Below are 24691 nucleotides of genomic sequence, written 5' to 3'. Positions count from 1 at the left end.
ATAATAACAAATGTTTTTGGTTACAGTAATCACTATAATTCTAAAATTCCCAATATAATGATGATTTTTCTGATTATTATACCATGTTGACGCCTATGAAAGATCGAGCAGTTCCGTATGGGTTTCGTATTATTAGCTGTGTTATGAAAATTTGAACTCTAAGGTTGACGTTTTGGAAATTTTAAATATAAGTGACGTCACTTTATATAAATTGTGACGTGCAACGTTTTTACTTTGAAAAATGGTATATCTAATAATCGTGATAATTGTATTTTTTTGTTTATTCATGCGCCAAAGTACCTCACCGTTGGTAACTTTTTGTATCCATGTAATTCTCAGCATCCGTCTGTATATATACATTTCAAAGGCATCTATTCTTTTTTCTGTTTAAGAGTCCGTTGTCCAACGTTCACAGCCATACAGAAAAAAAGAGAAAACGTAGCATCTGATCATTCGGATTCTGAGCTCTAGACTAAGGTCTAATCCTGTAAAAAAGTTTTCATGTTATGAGTGTTTTCCTCGCTTGTTAGATTCCTGATAGGTTTTCTTTTTTTGGGTTACACAGGCTGTTCATATTTGCTCCCAAATATTTTGTAAAAGTTACTTGTTCTATTATTTGTCCCTTTACTGTCATTCAAATGTACGTTTGTTGGTATCTTTGAAAATACTGGAATTGGTTTTGGAAACGTTTAGATTTAAACCGAACATTTCGCTATGTCGAACTACCTCATTTATTATATTTTGTAGTTCTTGTGCGTTGCTTTCTATTAGCACGGTATCATCAGTGTACCTGATGTTGTCTATGCTGGTTCCGTTAATCTTGATTCAACCTTGGATCTCGTCTAATGCTTCTGTACTGAGTTTATTAGTCTAATTTATTAACTTTATTTATCATAAAAATGTTCTAACACTTAGTTTATTTAATCTTTATTTCCACTTATTCTAATTTATTACAGTCTTCTACACTTATTCTAATTCATTAAAAACACAATAATTTATATTAATTTATTATACAACTTATTCGATACAACAATTTATTTTCGACTGTCTCACAATGAAAATTCCCGTATTTATACCAAACAGCCGTTAGTTCTGGAATCCCCTCGAAGCAGACAGATGTTGACCTGAATTGGCTCGAACACCATGGAGGAAGACCGGTCTCATCGTGGCTCGCAGCGGTGTTGACCTTTCTCGAAGAAAAGGGGCACCAGACAGGTTTCAGAGAATCTACGAGAACATTCTTGTTTAGAATAATAACATGTTTACAGGTTAAATATGAAAACATTATTTATCGTAACACTTCTCTGAATATAGATTCCGAATACAGATTAAATAATAGTGATGGTAAGACGCAACCTTGTCTCACTCCTCGTCGGATTCGTATATCGTCGGACGTTGTGTACACTATTTCAATTGTTGCCGTTTAGTGCCAATATAGTTCTGAGATAATTCGCTAGTCTTGTTCGTCAATTTAAGTTGTTCTCAGAATTTCGATCATCTGAAACTCTTGTAAATTTGTGTATGAATGATCCCGAGAAAAGTTTTAAGGGCATGAGATAATATAAGGATAATACTATAAAACAACATTATTTAAACATATCAGATTAAAGAAACAGCTGGCTACATACTAGATAATTAATTATTTTAAACAAATTGTCGTTATTAAAACTCTTCAAATAGTAAAAAAAGCCTACCAGGGGACTGTTTTCACTAACGTCACCAGCAGACGCAGTAGTAGCACTAAACAAAATAGCGGTTGCCCGCTTATTTCCACAACAGAATGAACTTCACACCGATTGCGTTCCGTTCCACGATCTAAATGTCCCGCACCAAAACAAAATTTGATTCAGCGCGGTTTTCAAATCTTAACAGGAGACTGTTTGAATAATTCGAGGACAGCATTTGCAAATAGATATTTTAATTAAATTTTTTTTTTAAATATAATGGTGATGCTTATCAGTTTTTTTATTTCGATTATTTTGGATATTTGGATATTTTTATTCAGTTATTAACCACAAAAAAATAAATATTTATAACAAGACATCCGTAAAATAGTTTCGAAACACAATTCCGATTTCTTCTTTAATCTGAGCCTTCTAAAAATTGCAAGGCAAAACAGACGTTGATAAAGATGTTAATAGAGACATGGGGAATCTAAAATTTGCATTCCACGACATGTCTCCTCAACTAAGAAGAAATCCTTAGCGAATTGGTTTCTTGTACTCATACAGAGTAGATCCGAATAAAAAGAAAAAGACAGTCAAGATTTGATTTCACGTACAAAGTATTTATGTATCTGTTTATACGTATTTCGCCCTAATAGGGCTCGTCAGAACAGCTATTCATAGGCTTTCTCAACGTGACTGTGACGATCAAACCTTGACTGTCTTTTTCATTTTATTCGGATCTACTCTGTATGAGTACAAGAAACCAATTCGCTAAGGATTTCTTCTTAGTTGAGGAGACATGTCGTGGAATGCAAATTTTAGATTCCTCATGTCTCTATTAACATCTTTATCAAGGTCGGTTTTGCCTTGCAATTTTTAGAAGGCTCAGATTAAAGAAGAAATCTGAATTGTGTTTCGAAACTATTTTACGGATTTATTATCAGATGTCGCTATTGCGTCCATATCGAAGCCATTTTATTGTTGCTTCTTAAAGACAGAAAAGATTTATTTTTCACGTTGAGAAAGCCTATGAATAGCTGTTCTGACGAGCCCTATTAGGGCGAAATACGTATAAACAGATACATAGACACTTTGGACGTGAAATCAAATCTTGACTGTCTTTTTCAATTTATAACAAGATTTATAATTCTGGAAAAGGGACGTACCAGGGGACTGTCTTTTGAAGTTTTGAGCTTCAGTGACGTGCCAAGAATATCTAATAATATATCGTTATTGATACAGAAAACTTAAAAATATTAAAAATTTATTACATAAAATTAGCTTGCGACGGCGATTTTCCATTTAGTGGAGAATCACAAAACCCAAATACAAAACAATTTTTTTTAACTTTTTTATTAAATATTTTATTTTCAAGCAAGCACATTTTTTTGGTCATTTCATCGATATCGGATCGTTACTAAGAAGAATATAACGAAAATACGTTTTAACTGGATCTGGATATGGTAGTGCCTTAATACAAAAATACCTTTGGTATAATTAAAATTAAGGTGAATGATTTTATTTTTAAAATATGTTCATGATTTTAATCATAAAAATGATTTAAATTTAAACAATGTTCTTGCCCGTCATTTTTCTTACATCTTACATTAAGTACAGTTTTTGTGTCTTTCAACACGAACTAACGTTACCTGTTAATTCTTTACAGAAATTTTATTATACACGTTAAATATTTCTTTAGATTATAATTAAAACTGCACAATTTTAGATTTAAGATTGGAAGTACAAATATTATGTCGAACGGTGTAAATGAAACGGATGGACTACACACATTCCCCAGTAAGAGAGGAAAGAAACCAGAACATATCACTTTATTAGAACACACTAGGTTAAGAAATATAGGTAAGTAAATAGCGTTATATCATATATTAAGATTTAAACTTGTATGTCATTAACTGCATATTTCACGGAAATTTTAAGAAAATAATCACAGAAACATGAACTAAACAGGAAACTTGTATTTGTATAAGCTTTTTACTCTGAAAACAAATATTCCTTTACTGATAACTAATTTTCTGCGATATTGGCTGTTAATAGAAATTCATGTTAACTAACTGTGCGAACCAACACGTCTTTTTAATATTCATTAAATTGATTTATCGTCTTGAATTCATAGTTTATAATAAAAGTTTATAAATAATTAGTACTATAATTAATACATGGATACTTAAATCTAAACAGTATTTTTGATTAATTAGTAGGTTCACAATTAGGTATGAATGTAATTCAACATATTTGTAAATTTACAATGTGCTACTAAGACTGGTTTTATATTGTTAGATATTGAGTGTTTTTGTCTTTTACTAATATGTTTAGGTTAGGTTAGGTTAGATATTTAGGACACTCTATATGTATTACTTTAATGTCGCAGTTACATAAGTCACAAATATGGCGATTTGATTTGGAGATTAGGTAGCTGTGAGTTAGTTTGCTATCTATGACTTAGACGCAAATGGTTTAGGTTAACAAACAGCTGGCTATTTAAGTTTATCTCGCACTAAGATTCGGTTGATGGCTTTACGATGTGTAAAGTTGATTGTGAAAGATTCCATTCGTTTTCCCATTAATTTGTCACTTTCTTTTTAAGGAAGGATTTGTAGTCGGAAACGGACACTAAGTTCACTAACACTGAAGAGGCACTGTGTATTGCTTCTCTGGCATGAAAATCTGCTTTTTCCTTTCCTTGAAATCCAATTTGTAATGGAGCCCATATAAAGCGTACTTACTGACTCGCGTTGTTTAGTAAATGTAATTGTTCTGTTATTAAAATATCTATAGGATTACTTGTATACAACTTTTCTATCGTATATAACGCACTAAGAGTCGGTACAGAAATGACAGAATTTGGAATTTTTTGGGTACATATCTGAATGAGGGCTTGCAGAATTGAGTATAGTTCTCCAGAGTAAATACTTTAAGTGGAAGATAATTTAAACTGTAATACAATGTTCGGAGCTATAACTGCTGATCCCACACCATCAATAGTTTTGGATGAACCAAACCAACCACTAGGAAAGAATGTATGTTGTAGTAAATTGATTGAATAATTGTTGAATGGGGGGTCTTAAGCTTATTGTATTTAGAAAGAGTTAGATCACATATTTCAGAAGGAAAGGTCCAGGGAGGAGGTGTGACTGTATTTGTCTAATCAAAAAATTTTGAGAATTGAATATTATGAGAGAGTGATATCTTCTGATTCTCTCGTAAAAGCGAGGGTTCGACCTTTTTTTAATTATATAAGTTTCTTTGAAACGTTCAGCGATAGTATGATGGAAAGTGGGATGCGATTTTATCGCACATATGGATGATGCGTATGTTAATGATAAGTACATTCTTCTGAAATTTAAAGGTGGTTCCCCAGTTAAACATTGTAGACTTTTAATGGGGCTAGTAAAGAATGCTCTTGTAGCTAATCTTAGTTATGTATTTTGTATGACTTCTAGTTTAGCAGAGTGTCTTCTTTGCAGATGAGTATACAACTGATTTATAATCAAGTTTTGATTGTACTAGTGATTTGTAAATATTAATCAAACTTTTAAAATCTGAGCCCAATTACGATTGCCCAGTGTTCGCAATAAATTGAGACCAGATTGACAAGATTGCTTAATTTTCATAATATGGTATTTCCAAGATAATTTCTTATCAAAGATCATTCCTAAAAATTTTAAGTGTTCCACATAAGTTGATAAGTTAAATTGTTTCCATATAACTAAAGATCTGAATTTCTAGAGTGCCGTTTTTTTGAAAATAAAATACATTTGGTTTTGGCTGTAGAAAAATTGCAATCCCACACCAGTTTTCAAGGTGATTTAAGTTTTTCTGTATAGTAAGAATATGTTTCCCCTTGAATATATAACTAAATAATCAGCGTATAATCTCACCTTAACAAGTTTTGGAAAGTTTTCGAAGATCGCTACTAAGAATAGTGTTGAACTAATAACAGATCTTTGAGGTGGTCCATTTGTTTGGACTTTAGCGCTGGATACTACTGACAGGTGGAGCGGACGATCAATCAAATCTCAATCTCAATCAAAATAATACTGTCAGAAAAGTTCGCAGCAACCCCCGCGCCAAACTCCGCGCCAATACCCACGCTAACCCCCACGCCAACCTCCACCCAAACCAAGTCACCATCGAAGGTATAAATGAACCGTCTTCTGTTCCCAGTACCAGTAATGCATTGGTTAGTGATCAGTGTAGTAATGTCTGGTGGCTCGGGAGATTGAGACCTGGGAAGCCCTGAAGAAGACATTCAAAAGGATGTCGAAAACTCGGCGCAATGATAATCGACGCGGTTCAACCCGGAGTACTGTTGAGTTTAATATTAATTCCTGTAATAATATTTCTACTTCCAGATACTCGAATCTCGAGACTTATTCGAGTACTATTCGCTGTAGATGATCTTCGTTATATGAGATCAGTACTGCGTCGACTGCATAACAAAGAATATTTATTTGTTTTCTCTCCAGGTTGTATCCTTGTCCTGCCTTTTTAATTTCTTCAATAATTATATCCATTACCAAGTTAAAGAGTATTGAACATCTATACTAAATCATTATCGACTTTAATTTTCGTTTTGTTGTTTATATTAATTTTTTTATTTGTTCGAAAATGTTTTGGTTATGTTTTAGACAAAAAATACACCAGAGTTCAGACTAAAAGAGAACACCTAGAGGTAGTAGAATTGGCCAAACTGGATTTATTTTTAATAGTAATGTTCTTTAGTTAATCCTATGTCTTCGTAATTTTTATATAGTAACGTTTTTTAATTAATATTTTTATATCTGTTTTCCATTTTAGCAATATCTAGGCGAAAACTGGAAATGACACCTGACAAAGTAATAAACGCAATAAATATGCTAGACCTGAAACAACTCTCCTTAGAAAATGTAGAACTTCTTCAGAGGATGGTGCCCACCGAACAAGAAACTAAAGCGTATAGAGAGTATCAGTTTGAAAAGAAGAACGTGAATATGTTAACAGATGAAGATAAGTTCTTACTTCAATTAACGAAAGTCGAAAGGATATCAGCGAAATTGTCTATTATGAGCTATATAGGCAACTTTTATGATAATCTACATCTTGTTACACCTGTAAGTTCAAAGCATAAATTATACTAATTTAAAACAGTTATTCTTTTTCACATATTGCTTTAACAATAATTATTGTCTTTTTTTTCTTACCACCACATTTTTTATTTTGCATCAATAGTATATCAATTCATTTACTTAAAGCTATGGTTTGTTAGAACAGTGAGCGACGCATAACTCACAGTCAGTCGAACGCCGCGTACGTTCGTCAAAATCAAAGAAATGGTTCTTTATGATAACGGTTTGTTAGGTTCTGCTGAGCTGCGCGCACTGCAGAGCGATAGCCGTGTACGTCGACGGTGTGCGCTGGAATCAACTGCGATTTGATTTGGACGCAAACGTTCAGCTGAGCTCAAAGCGTACAAATCTATACCGAAATTATAATTGTATTTTTATATAGTTATTATTATTGTAATAATTAAGTGATGTCTACTAAATTTATTCCCCTTCCGAGGAAGATAAGACTAGTGGATCTAGAACAAATTGTAAGACAGTTCCAAATAAATATCTGGAAAGTTTAAAATATTCTCGAAATTTTTCCTCGTTTTAAAACAATCTTTCTTTCACTATTAATTTAAAAGCACCTTCTGTATTAAGACATGAAAAAATTTCGTTTACATTTTTATTTCTTTATTTAGATTTAACGTTATCAACATTTCTTCCCCTCTTCTTGGAGTAATAAAATTATTGCGTTAAGTTTGCGAGAATTAATTTTTTTAAACATACAACCTTTGAGAGAATAAACGTGAACTAATTTCTAAACTTGTTTTTAGAGCAACAAAATATTTATGCGAATTAATCTAACAAACCGACTCAACCAAAACTGCCGTGAGTCGAGTACAACAGATTCTGCTGCACGTGTATGCTGTGCCCTGCGCACTGTTCTAACAAACCGTAGCTTATGGATTCTTCTTACCGTCAAAACAAATGTAATTCTCATTACAGTCATTGTGGTTTAATCCCATGTAAAATAATATCACAGTCAATTTGACAACATTTACATTAAAATATTCCAAGAAATATTACATGTTACTTAGAAAGTTACTTTAAATCGACTTACACGAGACCTGTATTTTTAATAAACTTATAGCTATCTATAATGTCGAAGTAACTCTTACTTGCCATTTATATCTGAAAGTGTAATTAAAACTATTCATAATAGTACAAACATTTTTGAAAATAGCTGTTTTATGGGGCAACATGTTTACGTTTTGTTAGTATATCTAATCAAAAACACACTTGTGTGGTGTTTCTTGGTAGTTATAAATAAGAGGATAATATCACTTTTGGCAACAGTATATTTCTTATTTATTAAGAAATTCCTAATTTTAGAAACTAAGTGCTATTTCACTTTAATATTTGCAAATTTCTCTCACTCTTTCGCATTCCTAATATTCACCTTAAAGTTTTGCCGATACTCTACAGTATTTTTCATGACTTGTTTCCTTGTAATTGATTTTATATTTGGTACTTTTGTATAATAGTTCAATGTTCTTCAATTAGATCTTCTTCTTTTTTTATGTAGACATGACTATATGTTTTTCAATGTGCCTCCAGTAAGTTGTCGTTCCATCGTTTTCGTGGTCTTCCTACTGATCGTCTTCCTATTGGGGAACCGTCTCTTGCCGTCTTTACTACTCTATTTGTTGTCGTCATTCGGCTTATATGATCGTTACATTCTACTCTTCCATTTCTTACCCAGTCCTTGATATTCTCCATCGTGCATCTATATATCGTCATATATCTGTACTTCTAGCTCTGTCTCAAAGTGTCTTACTAAATTATTAAATCTTGTCCAAGTACTTTCGCTCCTAGAGTTCCATCATTATCTCTCCTGATGTCACCCAATATGTAGCTTCTTCGTATTTATAATAATTTTAAACTGTTTGTCTTGTGTCTCGTGTTGTGTAAATGTATCAGTTAATGTTTATCATTCACCATATATTTCTGAATAGCCTAATTTTGACGAAATGCCCCTGAAGATGCTCTAGGAGCGAAAGTACTTGGGCAAGATTTAATAAAAACTGTGCTCGATATCTGCCTTTTATTTAATTAAAATTCATTTATTCGAGCATTCAACCTTATATCACTTTATTTATACTTACATTGGTTGGTAAAACTGTGTTTTACCAAACCAAACATTATTATAAATATGAATATATATGTATATATATATATATATATATATATATATATATATATTATTGTGATATTTAAAGTCTTGGTGCGCCAAGCAATAATTAGCTAATTAATTTTTTTGATTAATTAAAATTATTTAAATGATATGATTATGACTCTATCACAATTTTTAATTCTTTTATCTCAGGGTTAAATTCGTGCTTCAATATCTATGCTATTACATGTGAAAGGTAAGGTCCAGAGAATACCGGAATAATAAAAAACACATATGATCTAACACTATATATTGAAATAAAAATAATGAAATAATTCACACTCAAAAGTTTTCAATAAACAAATCTCATATAATGATTCTCAAAAAATTTTGTTCTACATACGAGAACAATCAAATTTAATGGTACAAACAATATTAATTGAAATCTCAAAATTCCGAACTATTCTAACTCTCCTAATCAAAATATTTATATCCTTTCTAAATTAAGTGTAAAAATTGTGTGATCAATAAAAGAAAAAACTGCAGAAAACAAAATATCTCTCTCTGATGATGAGTGGTCCAAATCCTTGTTCCTTATAGACTGTATTATCTCCTCTCAACCGCTCCCTATGTAATCAGCAATCTTACACAGATTGTTGCAAGTATATCGTCCTTAATGATCTCCTTCAAAAGCACAAATCATTCAAATTATGATAGCCTTTTCTCCTCTCGATAAACTGAATCTCTCGTTGGCCCGAGTGAAAAATGACTCTTGGAATATCTTCTCTTTACGATAAACTGAATCTCTCGTTGGCCTGAACAGTGACTCTTGGAATATAAGTAGAGAAATATGACTTACAATATTTTGCTGCTTCAGCTCCTGTCAGATACACTAACTCCACAAAAACTCACTAACATTCCACACTACTGCTTGCTACATTTCAGGAACCGCCAGAGAACAATCTCTGTTCCTCTTACAGACTTGGAAAACCAACTAACTATATTTTCTCTCTCCTCAATCTAGCTAAACTTTCCTTATCCCACCTTTTTCAATCTCCGCCAATCAAAACTCGTCACAATTCCCCATTTTTTCATTTCGATAACAAACAAATTTTTACCTATAATTATAAAATTTCCTAAAACTTATTTACAAATATTATTTTCTATAATTCTTAAAACTAACAAAAACCTCTTTCTAAAATATCTTCTATTGTCTTTAATCACTGCACTAATGTATTTGTAAAAACCCGTTTCAATTTGTCTTTTGTTTCACTTAAACTTATGCGGGTCAACTGAAGTATTACAAAGAAATAATTTATGTAAAGCTTACTTTTTGTTTAGTACAGATAATCCAAGAATTTAATAACTTTCCTTCTTAGAAATGTTTGTTGGTTATACTTTCTGAATTATTTTAATTTTTTGTTGAACTTTGAAATATTTTAAACAAACCAATATTTTCTTGATTTTACATATCATAAAAAATCCCCGCCATTTGATCTGCCGAAAACTCTTTGTTAAATTTTAAAATGACAAAAGTTTTCCAGGATCAAATCATTTCACTATGTTATTAAAATCTATTCATGATATTGATAGATGTCGTGAATGTTAAAATACCCCGTATATTGCCTGTCTTTATACGGGATTGGATATATTTTCGTTTTAAATTTTTCCAAGTATTTTCCCTTAAAAGAAAGTTCATAATTTTTAACCACTTGATTTACTTTATTAACAAAATCTCCATGGTTTCCTAAAATCTTCTCTATTTCCTTCTCCATGTTTTTTCCACAATTTATTTTTCTTTCATCCACCTTTTGTTCACATGTGTTCACTGTCCATAATACTTCTTCACAAAATTCTGGATTCTCGTCCATCAGTGCCATTTTTTCTTCTGTTTTCTTTTTATCCTCTAATTCCCTTTGGTATTCCGAGCACCATGTTTCTATTCCTTTCACTTCTCTGATGATACCTTTTTTTTCTTCCTGCTTCCATTCTGTTTTATCGTCGGTTGCCAACAATTCTTCTGTACCTTCTATTTCCTGTTTTTCTCTGGTCTCCATCTTATTTTCCTGCTTTCTTTTCGAACTCTTCTTCTTTTTCTTCCTTCTCTTTTTCTTTTCTGTTAGATCTTGTTCTTGTACTTTCGGTTTATCCTCTACAGTCATATCGATTTCTTCGCGTTTTTCCTGTGCATTGATCCTTCCAGAATTTGTTTTCCTATCTGTTTGCTTTTCTTCTCCTGTGTTGTCTGGTTCTGCTCTGATTTCCAGTTTATTTTCCGAAAAATTGATGGTGATATCTTTTTTCCTCAATTCATCAATTCCCGCTATCATATCATGATTTAAATCTTCAATCACCACACATTTCATAATATGGAATTTGTTTCCCACTCTTATCTGTACTCCCAAGCCTTCGTTTACTGTCGTCAAATTTTTATTGTTTGCACCCACTAAATCAACCCTAGGAATCTTATACACAAATCTGTCCAAATTTAATTCTTTTACTATTTTTTTATTGATTAGCGATATCTCCGATCCAGAATCAATCACAATTTTAATCGCTTTATGTTTTATAAATGCATCTAAAAATATTAGATTAGAATTAGAAATTTGTCTGTCGTTTCCTATTGCTACATGATTCATCTCCCTTCTATTTTGTTGTTGGAAGCTCTGGTTATTTCTATCGTCCCCTTGTTCGTTAGTATTCCTATTCGGAGGATTTTGTGCATCTCTATTCCTGTTGTGATTTTCATTTGTTCTATTTTGTGTATCATTCCGGTTATCGTAATTTTGTTGTCTATTGTAATTATTGTAATTTCTCGGCCTATATTCGTTTGTTGATCTGGGATGTCGGTTTCTCTGGTCATAATTTGATGAATACCTTCTTTCCGGTCCATTATATTGGTCATGTTGTCTTCTATTTCTCATTTCTTTTCTTTTTGCTTCTTTTAATTGAAGGAATTGGCACAAACTATCAATATCTTGATAATTTCTCAAAATCACGTGGTCTTCCAACGTTTCCTCAAAATGTCTGCTGATCATTTCTACCAGCTGTTCGGTAGAATATTTGTATTCTAGATATTTTGAATTGTTATATATCTGCAAAGCATATCTTTCTTCAGATATTCCCATTTTTTCGTGATATTTTCCATTCTGTAGCTCTTGGTTGATTTCTCTCTGTTTATTTTTTCCCCAGAAATAGTTGAGAAATTTATTTTCAAAATCTGTCCAATTTTCAAACTCATCTTCCTTGCTTTCATACCATAACGCTGCTCCTTCTTTCAAATGGTTTCTAATTGTTTCTTTGCAATCGTCAAAATATCTAATATGTTGTAATTTGGTTTTCAAATTTTTAACAAACGGTACTGGGTGTGTTTTCCGAATATCCCCGCCAAATTGTATTTTCGACTCGCTTGTTCCATGGATGATAACTTCTTTTCTCTCTACCCCTCTTAGTTCAATTTCTGCCATTTGTTTTTCATTTTGCTTTAATCTTCTTTCTATTTCCTTCCTGTCTTCTTGTAGCGCCATTTCAAATTTTTCTTCTAACTGTTCTAATTCTTTTTTCTGTACAGTCTTAATATCTTTCATTTTAGTTTCTATTTCTTCTCTCTGCATCTCTAGTTTCCTCTCTGTTTCTTCTCTGACTTTTTCTAAACAGACTTTTACCTCATTTTCATATTTGTCAAAACGCTTTTCCATTTTTCTATCATTTTCTTCTAATTTTTGTTCTATTGCTAGCCTTGTTTCCCGTTGGTTTTCTTCCATTTTTAGTGATGTTACAATTTGGTTTTTCTCTATTGTTTGTGTCTGTATTTGCATCATTTCTAATAATTTTTCCAGCATCCCTGTTTCTTTTCTTTCCTCCATTATTGTAGCATTTCCTTCATTATCCGATCCTTCATCAATAATTGTTTCCTCTTCTCTGTTATCCTCCTTCCTTTCTTGCATTTTGCTTTGACTCCTTGTGGTCGACATGTTGTTACTTTTTGTTATTGTTTTTGTCCCCGCCAAATGTGAAATTTTACAACACTCTATATGTTTCAGAACACGACAATATTTCTCCCCAAATGTATTAAATTTTCACGACAAATATCAAATATGCAATCAGTAAAATTCAAATAATTCAAAATAAATATCAAATGTATGATTGGTAAAGAAAATAAAATCAAATAATTCAATAGCAGTAAATATCCACTAACTACGATCAATCAATAAATCAAATTTATATTCCCTGGAAAAATTGTCAAAATACTTTCAAATTCAAATTCCCTCAATGTTATATGTTTTTATCTCTGGATTACCTGTACTTATTCCAGATCTCTTTCCCTTCCTTCAAATGTAAAGCTGCGATATTTTCAAGCCCCACGTTTTGGAAGCCAGTTATTGTGATATTTAAAGTCTTGGTGCGCCAAGCAATAATTAGCTAATTAATTTTTTTGATTAATTAAAATTATTTAAATGATATGATTATGACTCTATCACAATTTTTAATTCTTTTATCTCAGGGTTAAATTCGTGCTTCAATATCTATGCTATTACATGTGAAAGGTAAGGTCCAGAGAATACCGGAATAATAAAAAACACATATGATCTAACACTATATATTGAAATAAAAATAATGAAATAATTCACACTCAAAAGTTTTCAATAAACAAATCTCATATAATGATTCTCAAAAAATTTTGTTCTACATACGAGAACAATCAAATTTAATGGTACAAACAATATTAATTGAAATCTCAAAATTCCGAACTATTCTAACTCTCCTAATCAAAATATTTATATCCTTTCTAAATTAAGTGTAAAAATTGTGTGATCAATAAAAGAAAAAACTGCAGAAAACAAAATATCTCTCTCTGATGATGAGTGGTCCAAATCCTTGTTCCTTATAGACTGTATTATCTCCTCTCAACCGCTCCCTATGTAATCAGCAATCTTACACAGATTGTTGCAAGTATATCGTCCTTAATGATCTCCTTCAAAAGCACAAATCATTCAAATTATGATAGCCTTTTCTCCTCTCGATAAACTGAATCTCTCGTTGGCCCGAGTGAAAAATGACTCTTGGAATATCTTCTCTTTACGATAAACTGAATCTCTCGTTGGCCTGAACAGTGACTCTTGGAATATAAGTAGAGAAATATGACTTACAATATTTTGCTGCTTCAGCTCCTGTCAGATACACTAACTCCACAAAAACTCACTAACATTCCACACTACTGCTTGCTACATTTCAGGAACCGCCAGAGAACAATCTCTGTTCCTCTTACAGACTTGGAAAACCAACTAACTATATTTTCTCTCTCCTCAATCTAGCTAAACTTTCCTTATCCCACCTTTTTCAATCTCCGCCAATCAAAACTCGTCACAATTCCCCATTTTTTCATTTCGATAACAAACAAATTTTTACCTATAATTATAAAATTTCCTAAAACTTATTTACAAATATTATTTTCTATAATTCTTAAAACTAACAAAAACCTCTTTCTAAAATATCTTCTATTGTCTTTAATCACTGCACTAATGTATTTGTAAAAACCCGTTTCAATTTGTCTTTTGTTTCACTTAAACTTATGCGGGTCAACTGAAGTATTACAAAGAAATAATTTATGTAAAGCTTACTTTTTGTTTAGTACAGATAATCCAAGAATTTAATAACTTTCCTTCTTAGAAATGTTTGTTGGTTATACTTTCTGAATTATTTTAATTTTTTGTTGAACTTTGAAATATTTTAAACAAACCAATATTTTCTTGATTTTACATATCATAACAATATATATATATATATATATATATATATATATATATATATATATATATATATATATATATATATATATATATAATATTAATTGTTACTTCTTCTTACATTTTAGCAAATGCATGCAATCATATCAGGCTCGAATTCAGTGAAAAACTCAAAGAAACTCAGATCTGTGTTAGAAATAATCCTTGCCTTTGGCAACTACCTAAATAGTAGTAAACGTGGACCAGCTTATGGTTTTAAACTCCAATCTTTGGATACTTTGTTGGATACCAAGTCGACTGATAAACGCTTGTGCCTTTTACATTACATTGTTGCCACCATACGGCAAAAATTCCCGGAACTGCTAAATTTCGATAGCGAGCTTCATTATATAGAGAAAGCAGCAGTAGGTAAGTTGCTAGAAATTGTTTTATTAATTTAAGTTCTAACAGAAAACTCAAAGCACTGACATTTTTATAAATTTACCTGTCAACAATGGGTGAAATTCGTAGGATAATCGACAGAATACAACGTTTTGTACTATGTTAAATATCACTGTTTTATTATACTTTATTTTATTGTCATTATTGCAGAAATTCATTTTAAATACAGGAAAAGCTTATTATTTCCTATTCTGTTGTACCAAATTGCATCTAATATTAAATAGAAGGCTCCCTTATGTTATAATTAAAGTTGTTTAAATAATCAAATATACTTAATGGGGAACTTAGCCAATACCGAGCAGCACGTTTTACTGGACTACAAGGTTCTTCCGCTTGGATTCACTTATCTGCAAAATGTGGATCACTTTAAATAGAGTCCGGGCAGGTTACGAAAGGTGCAGAGCTAGGAGCCAGTCTTTACTTAGGTGAAATATGTCAGAGGCCTGATTGCGACTGTGCAACAGAAAAATAGGCGATGCACTACATAATATGCGGATACCCAACCCGAGCGTTTCAAAGTACAACTCACTACTCGGTTGCAACTACTCTGGATTCAGAATTACATCCAACTGTGATTATTTCTTACTTACCTTAATTACTATTTTAATGGGAATAAGCCACAATTGAAGGTTAAAATTATTGAATTGAAAGTTATTGACGTTTCAATCTCCACTTCGAAAATGGTTCGCAAATACTGGTATTTTGAAAATGATTTTCGAAGTGGAGATTAAAACGTCAATAAACTTATTTTAACCTTCAATTGTGGCTTATTCCCATTAAAATAGTAATTACTTTAAAATGCCACAAAAAATTTGATATTCTAACGTTCTAGAATATTATTATCGACAATGAAAAAGTAATAAAGTTATTGAAAAGCTGGTGAAAAAAAAAACAGGAAGAAAAACAGGATTGAAATCAACAGTACTTTCCCAGTAGTACTCTTATTAGCTAATACTTCTCTTTTTTGTCTATCCTCGGTAAAAATATACAAAAAACATACTCAAATTACTTTATAATTATCTACAATTATTTTTACTCCCCATTAAAATTGTTTTAATTCTCACAGTTTCTCTGGAAAACATCAACACAGATGTCAATGAATTGGAAAAGGGCATGGAAGCTGTTCGAAAAGAGGCAGAAATTCGGGGTAGAGGTAGTCATAGTCTAGTCGTTAGAGATTTCCTTGCCAATGCAGAAGACAAACTTAGAAGACTGAAGAGCGACGCCAAAATGGCGCAGGAGGCTTTTAGGGAATGTGTCGAGTATTTCGCAGAATCTCCAAGAACCACGGATGCAAATACCTTCTTTTCGTTGTTGGTGAGATTTGTCAAAGCATTTAAGGTAAGGTATTTTTTAAACTTAACTTAATTTAAAATACTGAATTTAATATTAATTCATTTCATTTAATTTAATTTATACTGAATTAATAACATCAGCATTTTTAAATCGTTCCTTCAGCTTAATTACATTCCCTAGATCATAATTCATTTTAGAGTGTCTTTTTAATGTTATTGTATATATGGTCGATATGTCTGGTTGTTACAGCGACTGCTGTTGTGTTTTAAACTGTTTCTTGTCTAACACACTACATAAGTTTATGCAGTACAAAGATAAATACACTGTTTTTATCGTTTGTTATAGTTAGAAAATTATATATATTTCTTGAAATATAAATAATAAAAAAACGGGTGTGGCAGTCCAGTGGGACTGCCGGTGGAAGTTACACTTCTATACACGCATTCGCCGTTACAAATTTATTTGGGAGTAAATCTTCACAATCATTACATATGTAATGCTATAGGTAAGACATAGCAGAAAGAGAAACAGAATTAATAACAACTTACTAACAATGAAGGATTGAATCAATATTTTGATGAAAATGTATATTTTTATTTTCATATATGTATGAAAGGAGTTGAATGCAAAAATTTTTTTACACATACTCTGCAGTAAAATTCATTGTTTATTTTGGTATTAATATAATAATACAATACAAATTAAACTACAATATTCATAAGTATTTAAAAATGACAATAATATACATAAAAAAAATACACTACAATACAGTGCAACATAATTCCATATAATAATACAATACAAATTAAAATGCAATATCCATAAGTATTTAAAAATGACAATAATGTAATAATATTAATAAAAAAGTCCTCCCCGACTGGGAATCGAACCACGGTCTCCCGCGTGACAGGCGGGGATACTGACTACTATACCACCGAGGACATAACACGAATGTATTTCAAAATTAACAGTTCTGGATCATACAGTGATTTATTGAGATTATTATTTTGAAATACAAAAGACTATAGGTATAATTATGAACATTTAATAAATAATACAAAACATGTCACATAAATAATAATATTAATAAATATTTTATTATATGTATAATATTATATGTATATATATCTTTATATAATATATATAATATTAAATTATATATACAAAAGGAACATTTTTATATTCGAGAGAGGAAGAGAGAGAAAATATATCTTCTGTCTCTCTCTTACTCATTATCTTACATATGTAATGATTTCACAGATTCACTCCCATACAAATTTCCAACGTGGAGCGCGCGTATAGAAGTATAACTTCAAAAACAAAAAAAATATATTTTAACAAGAAAAACAATTTATTGAATTAAAGTAATATAAAATTGTGTTAAAATTAAATAAAAAATTCTAATATTTTGCTTGACCATCACGTGAACGAATTAAATTTCTTAATCTATTAGGCATACTCTCAATTAATGCATTCAAAAAAATTTGATACAAAATTGTCCATATGTGCTTCACAGCTTCACTTAACTGTTGAAACGCATTCACAGGATTATCTAACACATTTATATGTCATGTCATAGCGGCCCAGGCATGTTCTATGCAGTTCATATCTGGTAACCGGGCTGGCCGCTCCATTCTGTCAATACCCTGATACTGTAATCTTCCGTTCACAATTCTTGCACGATGGGGACGGGCATTGCCAAAAGGACAAAACTTTCTCAGATTTTTTGCATCCACAAATGGTACAATAATTGGTTCTGCAACCATATCTCTGTATCTCTAAGCCGTCATCGCAGCATTTGTCAGAACCACTAAGTCGGTGCGGCCATCAAAACAAATACCACCCCAAACGCAAAAAGAGCCTCCCAAAAAAGCAGTTGTAGGCAACCTATAATGTTCATTATACCTCTCTCCTCGTTCCTCCAAACCAAAATACGACCATCGGAATTGTTTATACGAAATCTAGACTTATCTGTAAATAAACAGTTTTCCATTCGTTGATTGTCCAGTTGCAGTGTTTGTAAGCCCATAGGCTTCTTAATAGGCGATGTTCCCTGGTTAGTACTTAATGAGATTAACGTCTTCTTGCTCTTAAGCCAGTCATTTGAAACCTTCTAGCAGTTTAGTTTGAAATCTTTCTTCCAGTGGCGTTACGCAATGTTCTGTTGATGCGGGAATACAGGAAACAATAAAGCTAAAATGTTTGCGTTGGCGTCAAATGAATCAATATTCAGAAAACATTACTGGAGGTAGGCAAAAATAAACTGAAAACAAGTTCAAGAAAAAAAAACAGTAGATGCTTACCGATCATCTACCGACTAATCTTCGAGCTGGTGGAAGAAAGAAGAAAATATAAGGGAGAAAATAAAATAAAATACAAACAATAAAATAATAGGAAAAAATATGAAAGATGCTAAGTCAACATGAATCATGAATCGATGATGAAGAGAGAACGAAAAATATGCTAAAAAGTTTAAAAAAAAAACAAGATGGCCTTTTTAAAGAGTACTTACTCAAGAGGACTCACTCATTTGGTGACATCAATCTACGAGCGAAACTATAAAATCCGACATTACTGAAAACATTTAATTGTCGGCAGTGTGTTCTCATAGCAAGACAGAGTCAAACTAGTTTTTACATTAGTAAAATATTTAGAGTATTTATTGTTTTTTCTTCCAACAGTCGTTTTTAATACTTGATATCGAATTCAGTATGAAATTTAAAAAAAAGTTTTTAGGATTCTCTTTTTTCGGGTTTATGAAGTTTAGAAACATACCCACTTTTAAACCTTTTCATTGAAGTATATAAGATGAGAGTAGTTCCCCAGCACTGATTGTTTTTCACTTTTATAATAATTCTAACATGAAAATTCTGAGAGTTATTCATAAAATACTATAAAATATTATAAGAAGAATCCCTAGAGGACTTGGACTTAGGGAAGCACTTTTTGCCATTAAAATGCTTTCTCATAGACGCTAGATCTGAATCAGAATATTTATTGATATTTCATTAATTTCGAACATGCAATCTAGAAAAAATACTAATGGCAATATTAAAAATCAAAAATATAGACTGCCGTGATCGCCGAATTGTCATCCAATTGTATTTGAATGAGAAGAAATAAGGGGTAAGAGAATGTACAAAAAAGAGGGAAGTTAAACCGAGCTGCGTTTTTAAAATAACAATAACCAAAATTAAAAAAAAAAAATTAAAAATTACGAATTTAAAATCCGACAAATATTGTTAAACATTCAAGTGTTCGCTAATAAAGACCTTTTTATGCATCTCAATTACGAGCTCTAAGATGTTACGTAATTATGCTGCTGACTGCTCTTAACTGCTCTAAATACGTAATTAAAAATTATAAAAAATATGGTTTAACTGCTGAACTGCTCTTAACTGCTCTAAATACGGAATTAAAAATTATAAAAACTATGGTTTAACTGCAGCTAAGTACAGTTATTAAGAGCAGCAGTTACCAAACTTACCATAGCTATGATTATAGACAATCTCTATGCGAGATGTAACTTTAAGAAGAAAAAGAATGTTCAACATGTGGTAGAAGTTTGAGGTCTATAAGTTTACGTATCGTCAGTTTCACCCATGTGGATCATCTTGATCATTAGCCTCAAGAATTTCTCTCTAGTCGTTCCTATCCATCGTCTTCCTTCGCCAAGCACTTATTCCCATATTTATCATGTCTTCATCGATGTTATCAAGGAACCTTGTTCTGGGTCTTCTTATGACCAGTGGGTCTATCAAAAAGCGTTTTTCTAACTAGGTCATTTTGTTCCAACCGCATTAAATGCCCTATCTACCTCAGACGTCTTAATACGTTTTACGATATCTGGTTCCTGGCATATTCTATAAAGTTCGAAGTTGTATCGGCTTCTCCACACTCCATTGTCATTCACTGCTACATGGATTCGCCTTAGAACTTTTCTTTGGAAATATCCTAACATGTTTTCACTACGTTTTGTTGGAGTCCAGGACTTTAACCCAGATGTTAGGTCTGGTCGTATTATTGTTTTGTAGAGTTTTACTTTTGTATTTCTCGATATAATTTAAGGAGATTGAGCCCAAAATGGCATCTGTTGACCATGCAAATTCGTTCAGTACTTCAATGATGTCGTTTTCTATAACAAGTGGTCGTAAGATTTGCGGTTGCTTGCTTATTTTCATATAGTTCGTTTTGTTGGTGTTTATTATTAAACATATTTTTGGAGCTGACTCTTTTAGTTCTACATACGCCTCTCGTACAGCGTGTTCCGTTCTCCCAACATATCGATATCATCAGTACATGCAAGGATGTGCACTGATTTATTATATATTCAACCGATGGTTGTGATTTGTGAGATACGTATTACCTTCTCCAGAGCCAGATTGAATAGTATAAAGGAGAAATGGTGTTCTTGGCGCAGCCCGTTGTTTGTTTTAAAAGGTTTAAACAGTTCCTTTGGATTCATACTCTACATTCAACTTTTTCAAGAGTTAGTTTTGTTAAATTTACCAACTGATTTGGTATTCAATCTGATGAGTTGTCGATTTACTACCTTTGAAACCAGCTTCGCTGGTTTCCAACTATTCGTTCTGCATATGGTGCCATACGGTAACATAGTACTGTGGAAAATATTTTATACTCTTTATTTAGAAGCGTAATTCCTCTGTGGTTAGAGCATTCAAAGATATCTTTTTTGTGTATGGTGTAAAGTTATCCAATATTTCAATCACTGGGGAGCGATTGGAGGGAGGGAGAATATGAGCTGCTGTAGTGCCACTATAGTATCGTCGCCACCTTCTTTATATAGTTCAGCTGGGAGATTATCTATTCCGGGTGATTTGTTTCTGGTTAGTTTTTTAACTGCATCTTAAACTTTAAGAATTGTTGGTGGTTCAGTTTCCGTTTCGTCTGTTCCGCTTACATCAACTCTTTCTTCTTCTAGGTTTTCTTCTTATTCCATTATATTATATGCCTGGTTAAAGTATTCCACCCATCTATTTAATACATCTTTCCTTATTGTTAATAGGTCACCATTCTGACTTCTCCATTGGCTTGTGGGTGCCTTGAATTCTTTTCTGTTGATGTTAACTTTCTTATAGAATGCTCTGAATTCTTTCTCTCTGTTGAGGTTTTCTATATATTTAAGTTCCTTGTTTAAGTGGTGTGTTTACGAGCACAATTTTCTGTTCCTATTTCATCTTTTGCTGCTGCTTCAATATCTTCCTTTATACTGTTCCAGTAGGAGTCTATATCTGTCTGGCCCTCTTCATTTACGTTTTTATTCCTTATCTTGTTGGTGCTGTTTTCCGAGTACTGTTCTGCAATTGTCGCATCTCGCAGATTTTGCACATTCCATTTTATTTTCTTTACTGATGTTTGACATTCTGGCCCTCGATGTTGAGGATCACTAGGCAATGATCTGAGTCTACTTTTGCGCCTCTATAACTTATGCAGTTTATTACGTCTGTTCCATACCTTGAATCTGTGGACCCATATGGATTGCAGTCTCGAAAATAGAATGACATAGTGTGTATCTCCATCTCCTTAGGTTTGAGGGAGTAATTATCACCATGCGTTTTGTAAGACAGGCAGGGACTCATAAATATCTGAATATTGATAATTTGACTCACTGGATATGATTTTTTTGGGATAATTTGAATACTTTGATTATTGTAACCCACATTTTATTAACATAAAAAACTATTTATATAAAGTAAATGTTAAAATGTACTCTTTTAAAATTAATTAAATGAATTTGATAGATTTAAGATGTTACAAAAACTTCGTGTTTTTTTGTTTCTATGGAGAATATAAATAAGCCCACTATATGATTTTTATAAATATCTTTTTATTTTATAGACAACGGATCAAGAAAACGAACAGAGGCGACGTTTGGAATTAGCTGCGCAAAATGCCAACAACAAAACAAACGAAGATGTTCAAAAGAGGAATAAAATCAATCAGAAAAAGCAGCAGGTACGTCGCGAAATTGCTTTTGTAGAAATTTGTGCTTAAATTATCTAACTCTGTAGTTTGTTATTTTCTACATAAATTTAGTAAGTATGTTTACCGCAAAGGAAGTATTATTTTTGAAATAAATTTATGAATACAGACTAGAAATTGCTGTAAACTTACTTTTCGCTAGTCATGTTGCTCTTTGCTTGCTTGTAGATATAACTTCAATATTCTCATCATGTTTTACAACTGCTACCACTGAGGTTAAGTAATACTTTCTCACCATGGAATATGAATGCGAATATTCTGTTTAGCATGCTATAATTTGTATTAAAATCGTTTATACTTTTATATTGTAAATATATTTTCCAAATTGCTGCATTCTTTGTTTCTAAAAACCTTCGTTACACAAAAACGTGTGCAAAATTGGTGAAAAAGTGCCGCATTGTTTACGTATTCACAACATAAGTTTTGATTATAGTAAACTATATCATAGTTGGTGTTATTGGTAAACATGACATTGAAATGAATATAAAGTAAACATTTTTTAACGGAATTAATGGTGTTCTTTTGTTCAGTATGTATCAATGTTCTTTTTTCTTTATTTAATTTCTGTTGCAATTTATGCAATGATGTTATAATAATTTGCCTTTTGAAATTTAGAAAAAAAAATTTATACTGCTAATACTACCAACTGCTAGGTGTTTTGATAACAGCGAAGTAGGTTAAAATATATAGACTGAGGATACTTCTGTTCTGATCGCTCTTGTCTCTACTGAAGAAACGGTTTAGTATCAAGTACCAAATCAGAAAGATAGTATATTAAAAAAGAATCATACTAACTGAAAAAAAGTAGAATATAAAAAAAATCGAACTAAATAAAAAGATGTTAAAGGATTCATTTAAAAATAGAAAATTTAAAAAAATATAATAAACAGGTTTATTCTTTTTCTAAATCATTATATAACCAAATAAAAAGAGACAATCACACTTACTTTGTACAGTCTTTTAGTACACTTATTAGAATTCTTTAAGAAGCTGAAATGTCCATTTAAAAAAATTATACTTTTAAATTATTGTTTCCCGTGACGACCTAGTAAATATTGAATTTCAAAAGCACTCTATGCTAATAAATGCTATTCACAAAAAAAAATAAATATAATTAAAAAATTATGAATTTGTCTTGGTCATTATCATATTATGATATGTATGTCGGAGATTTACAATCGACATACAAATTTGGTATAACAATAAAAACAAGGGATTCTTTCATTGCCAAATTACTAGTCATACAAAAAAAAAATCCAGAATGCACCCTATCCCAAATACATTAATAATACTGCACTGGTACTAATGTTACAATATTTATGGAAAAAATAAAAAAGGATTCTTTTATCTATCTTCATAGAAAATATTCAACCTGAGTGAATTTTCTTTAGCAGAAAAACAAAAAGAATAAAAAAAATACTGACAACTGTTGTATTCATTGTGTCTTTTTTGGTGAAATTGATTGTATATTTTTTTGTATCATGAACCAGAAGCACTGGATACATTTTTAATGGACATCAACTGTATAGAAGTATCAGTCAAATTCACCACAATAAAAAACAACAACTCACTACCTTTTCTGTGTTAATCACAAAAGAGTATACGAGATATGTAACCAAAGTTTACAGGAAACTAACCAACACCAACAGATATTTAAATTATCACTCAAACCACAACATAAATATCAAAAATGGAATCATCAAATCACTACATGATAGAGCCCAAAACACCTGCTTAAACGAAAGCGCATTTCAGAAAAAAAAAACCTGTTAACTAAGGTCTTTAAAAAAAGTATTATCCATTGTCATTTATAAACAAGAAATTTCGTAAGATTGAAGAAAGGAAACAGCAAGACACCAAAAATTATCCAGAAATGCTCACAAGGATTTGAAGATAAGAATACTTACTATATGTAAGGGCTTATCAGAAACATTCAAAAGGATAGGAAATAAATACACAAATAAGTCACAACAACCAACACACTGGGACCTTTTTATCCAAAACCAAACCAAACATCACACACAAGAGAGATAAAAAAGCTACATTTATAAAATACCTTGTAAATGCAACAATTTTTATGTGGGAGAGACCTCAAGGCCGCTAAGTGTTAGGATAAATAATCATGAATCATATATCAAAAACAGAGATTTCGAAAGATCCCAGATATGCGAACGTGCCTGGGACAATGAGCAATGGAAAGATGCATCAATATTCATTCAGAGAGAAAAAAGAAAAAACAAAGACGCAGCCCATAATGTGTAGCAAACTCAGCAACAGAATGCAACAGACTCTGGTTATTAATACTGAAAGGAAAAG

The 24691-nt window shown here is 31.7% G+C and overlaps 1 protein-coding gene across 2 annotated transcripts in view; it reads left to right on the top strand.

The window, feature by feature from the left end:
• Nucleotides 1-24691, top strand: part of Frl (formin-like protein) — a 268117-nt gene that overhangs the window by 232246 nt on the left and 11180 nt on the right. For both annotated transcript variants that reach the window (XM_072523090.1, XM_072523091.1), the window contains exons 10-14: nucleotides 3394-3527; nucleotides 6486-6778; nucleotides 14764-15043; nucleotides 16143-16417; nucleotides 22232-22348. In XM_072523090.1, the coding sequence (XP_072379191.1) occupies nucleotides 3394-3527; nucleotides 6486-6778; nucleotides 14764-15043; nucleotides 16143-16417; nucleotides 22232-22348 (1099 nt within the window). The remainder of the gene's footprint in view (nucleotides 1-3393; nucleotides 3528-6485; nucleotides 6779-14763; nucleotides 15044-16142; nucleotides 16418-22231; nucleotides 22349-24691) is intronic.

Source organism: Diabrotica undecimpunctata, chromosome 2 (assembly GCF_040954645.1).
Source record: "Diabrotica undecimpunctata isolate CICGRU chromosome 2, icDiaUnde3, whole genome shotgun sequence".
Lineage (NCBI taxonomy): Eukaryota > Metazoa > Arthropoda > Insecta > Coleoptera > Chrysomelidae > Diabrotica > Diabrotica undecimpunctata.
Note: the sequence above shows the minus strand (reverse complement) of the source record. Positions and strands in the feature narration are given on the sequence as shown.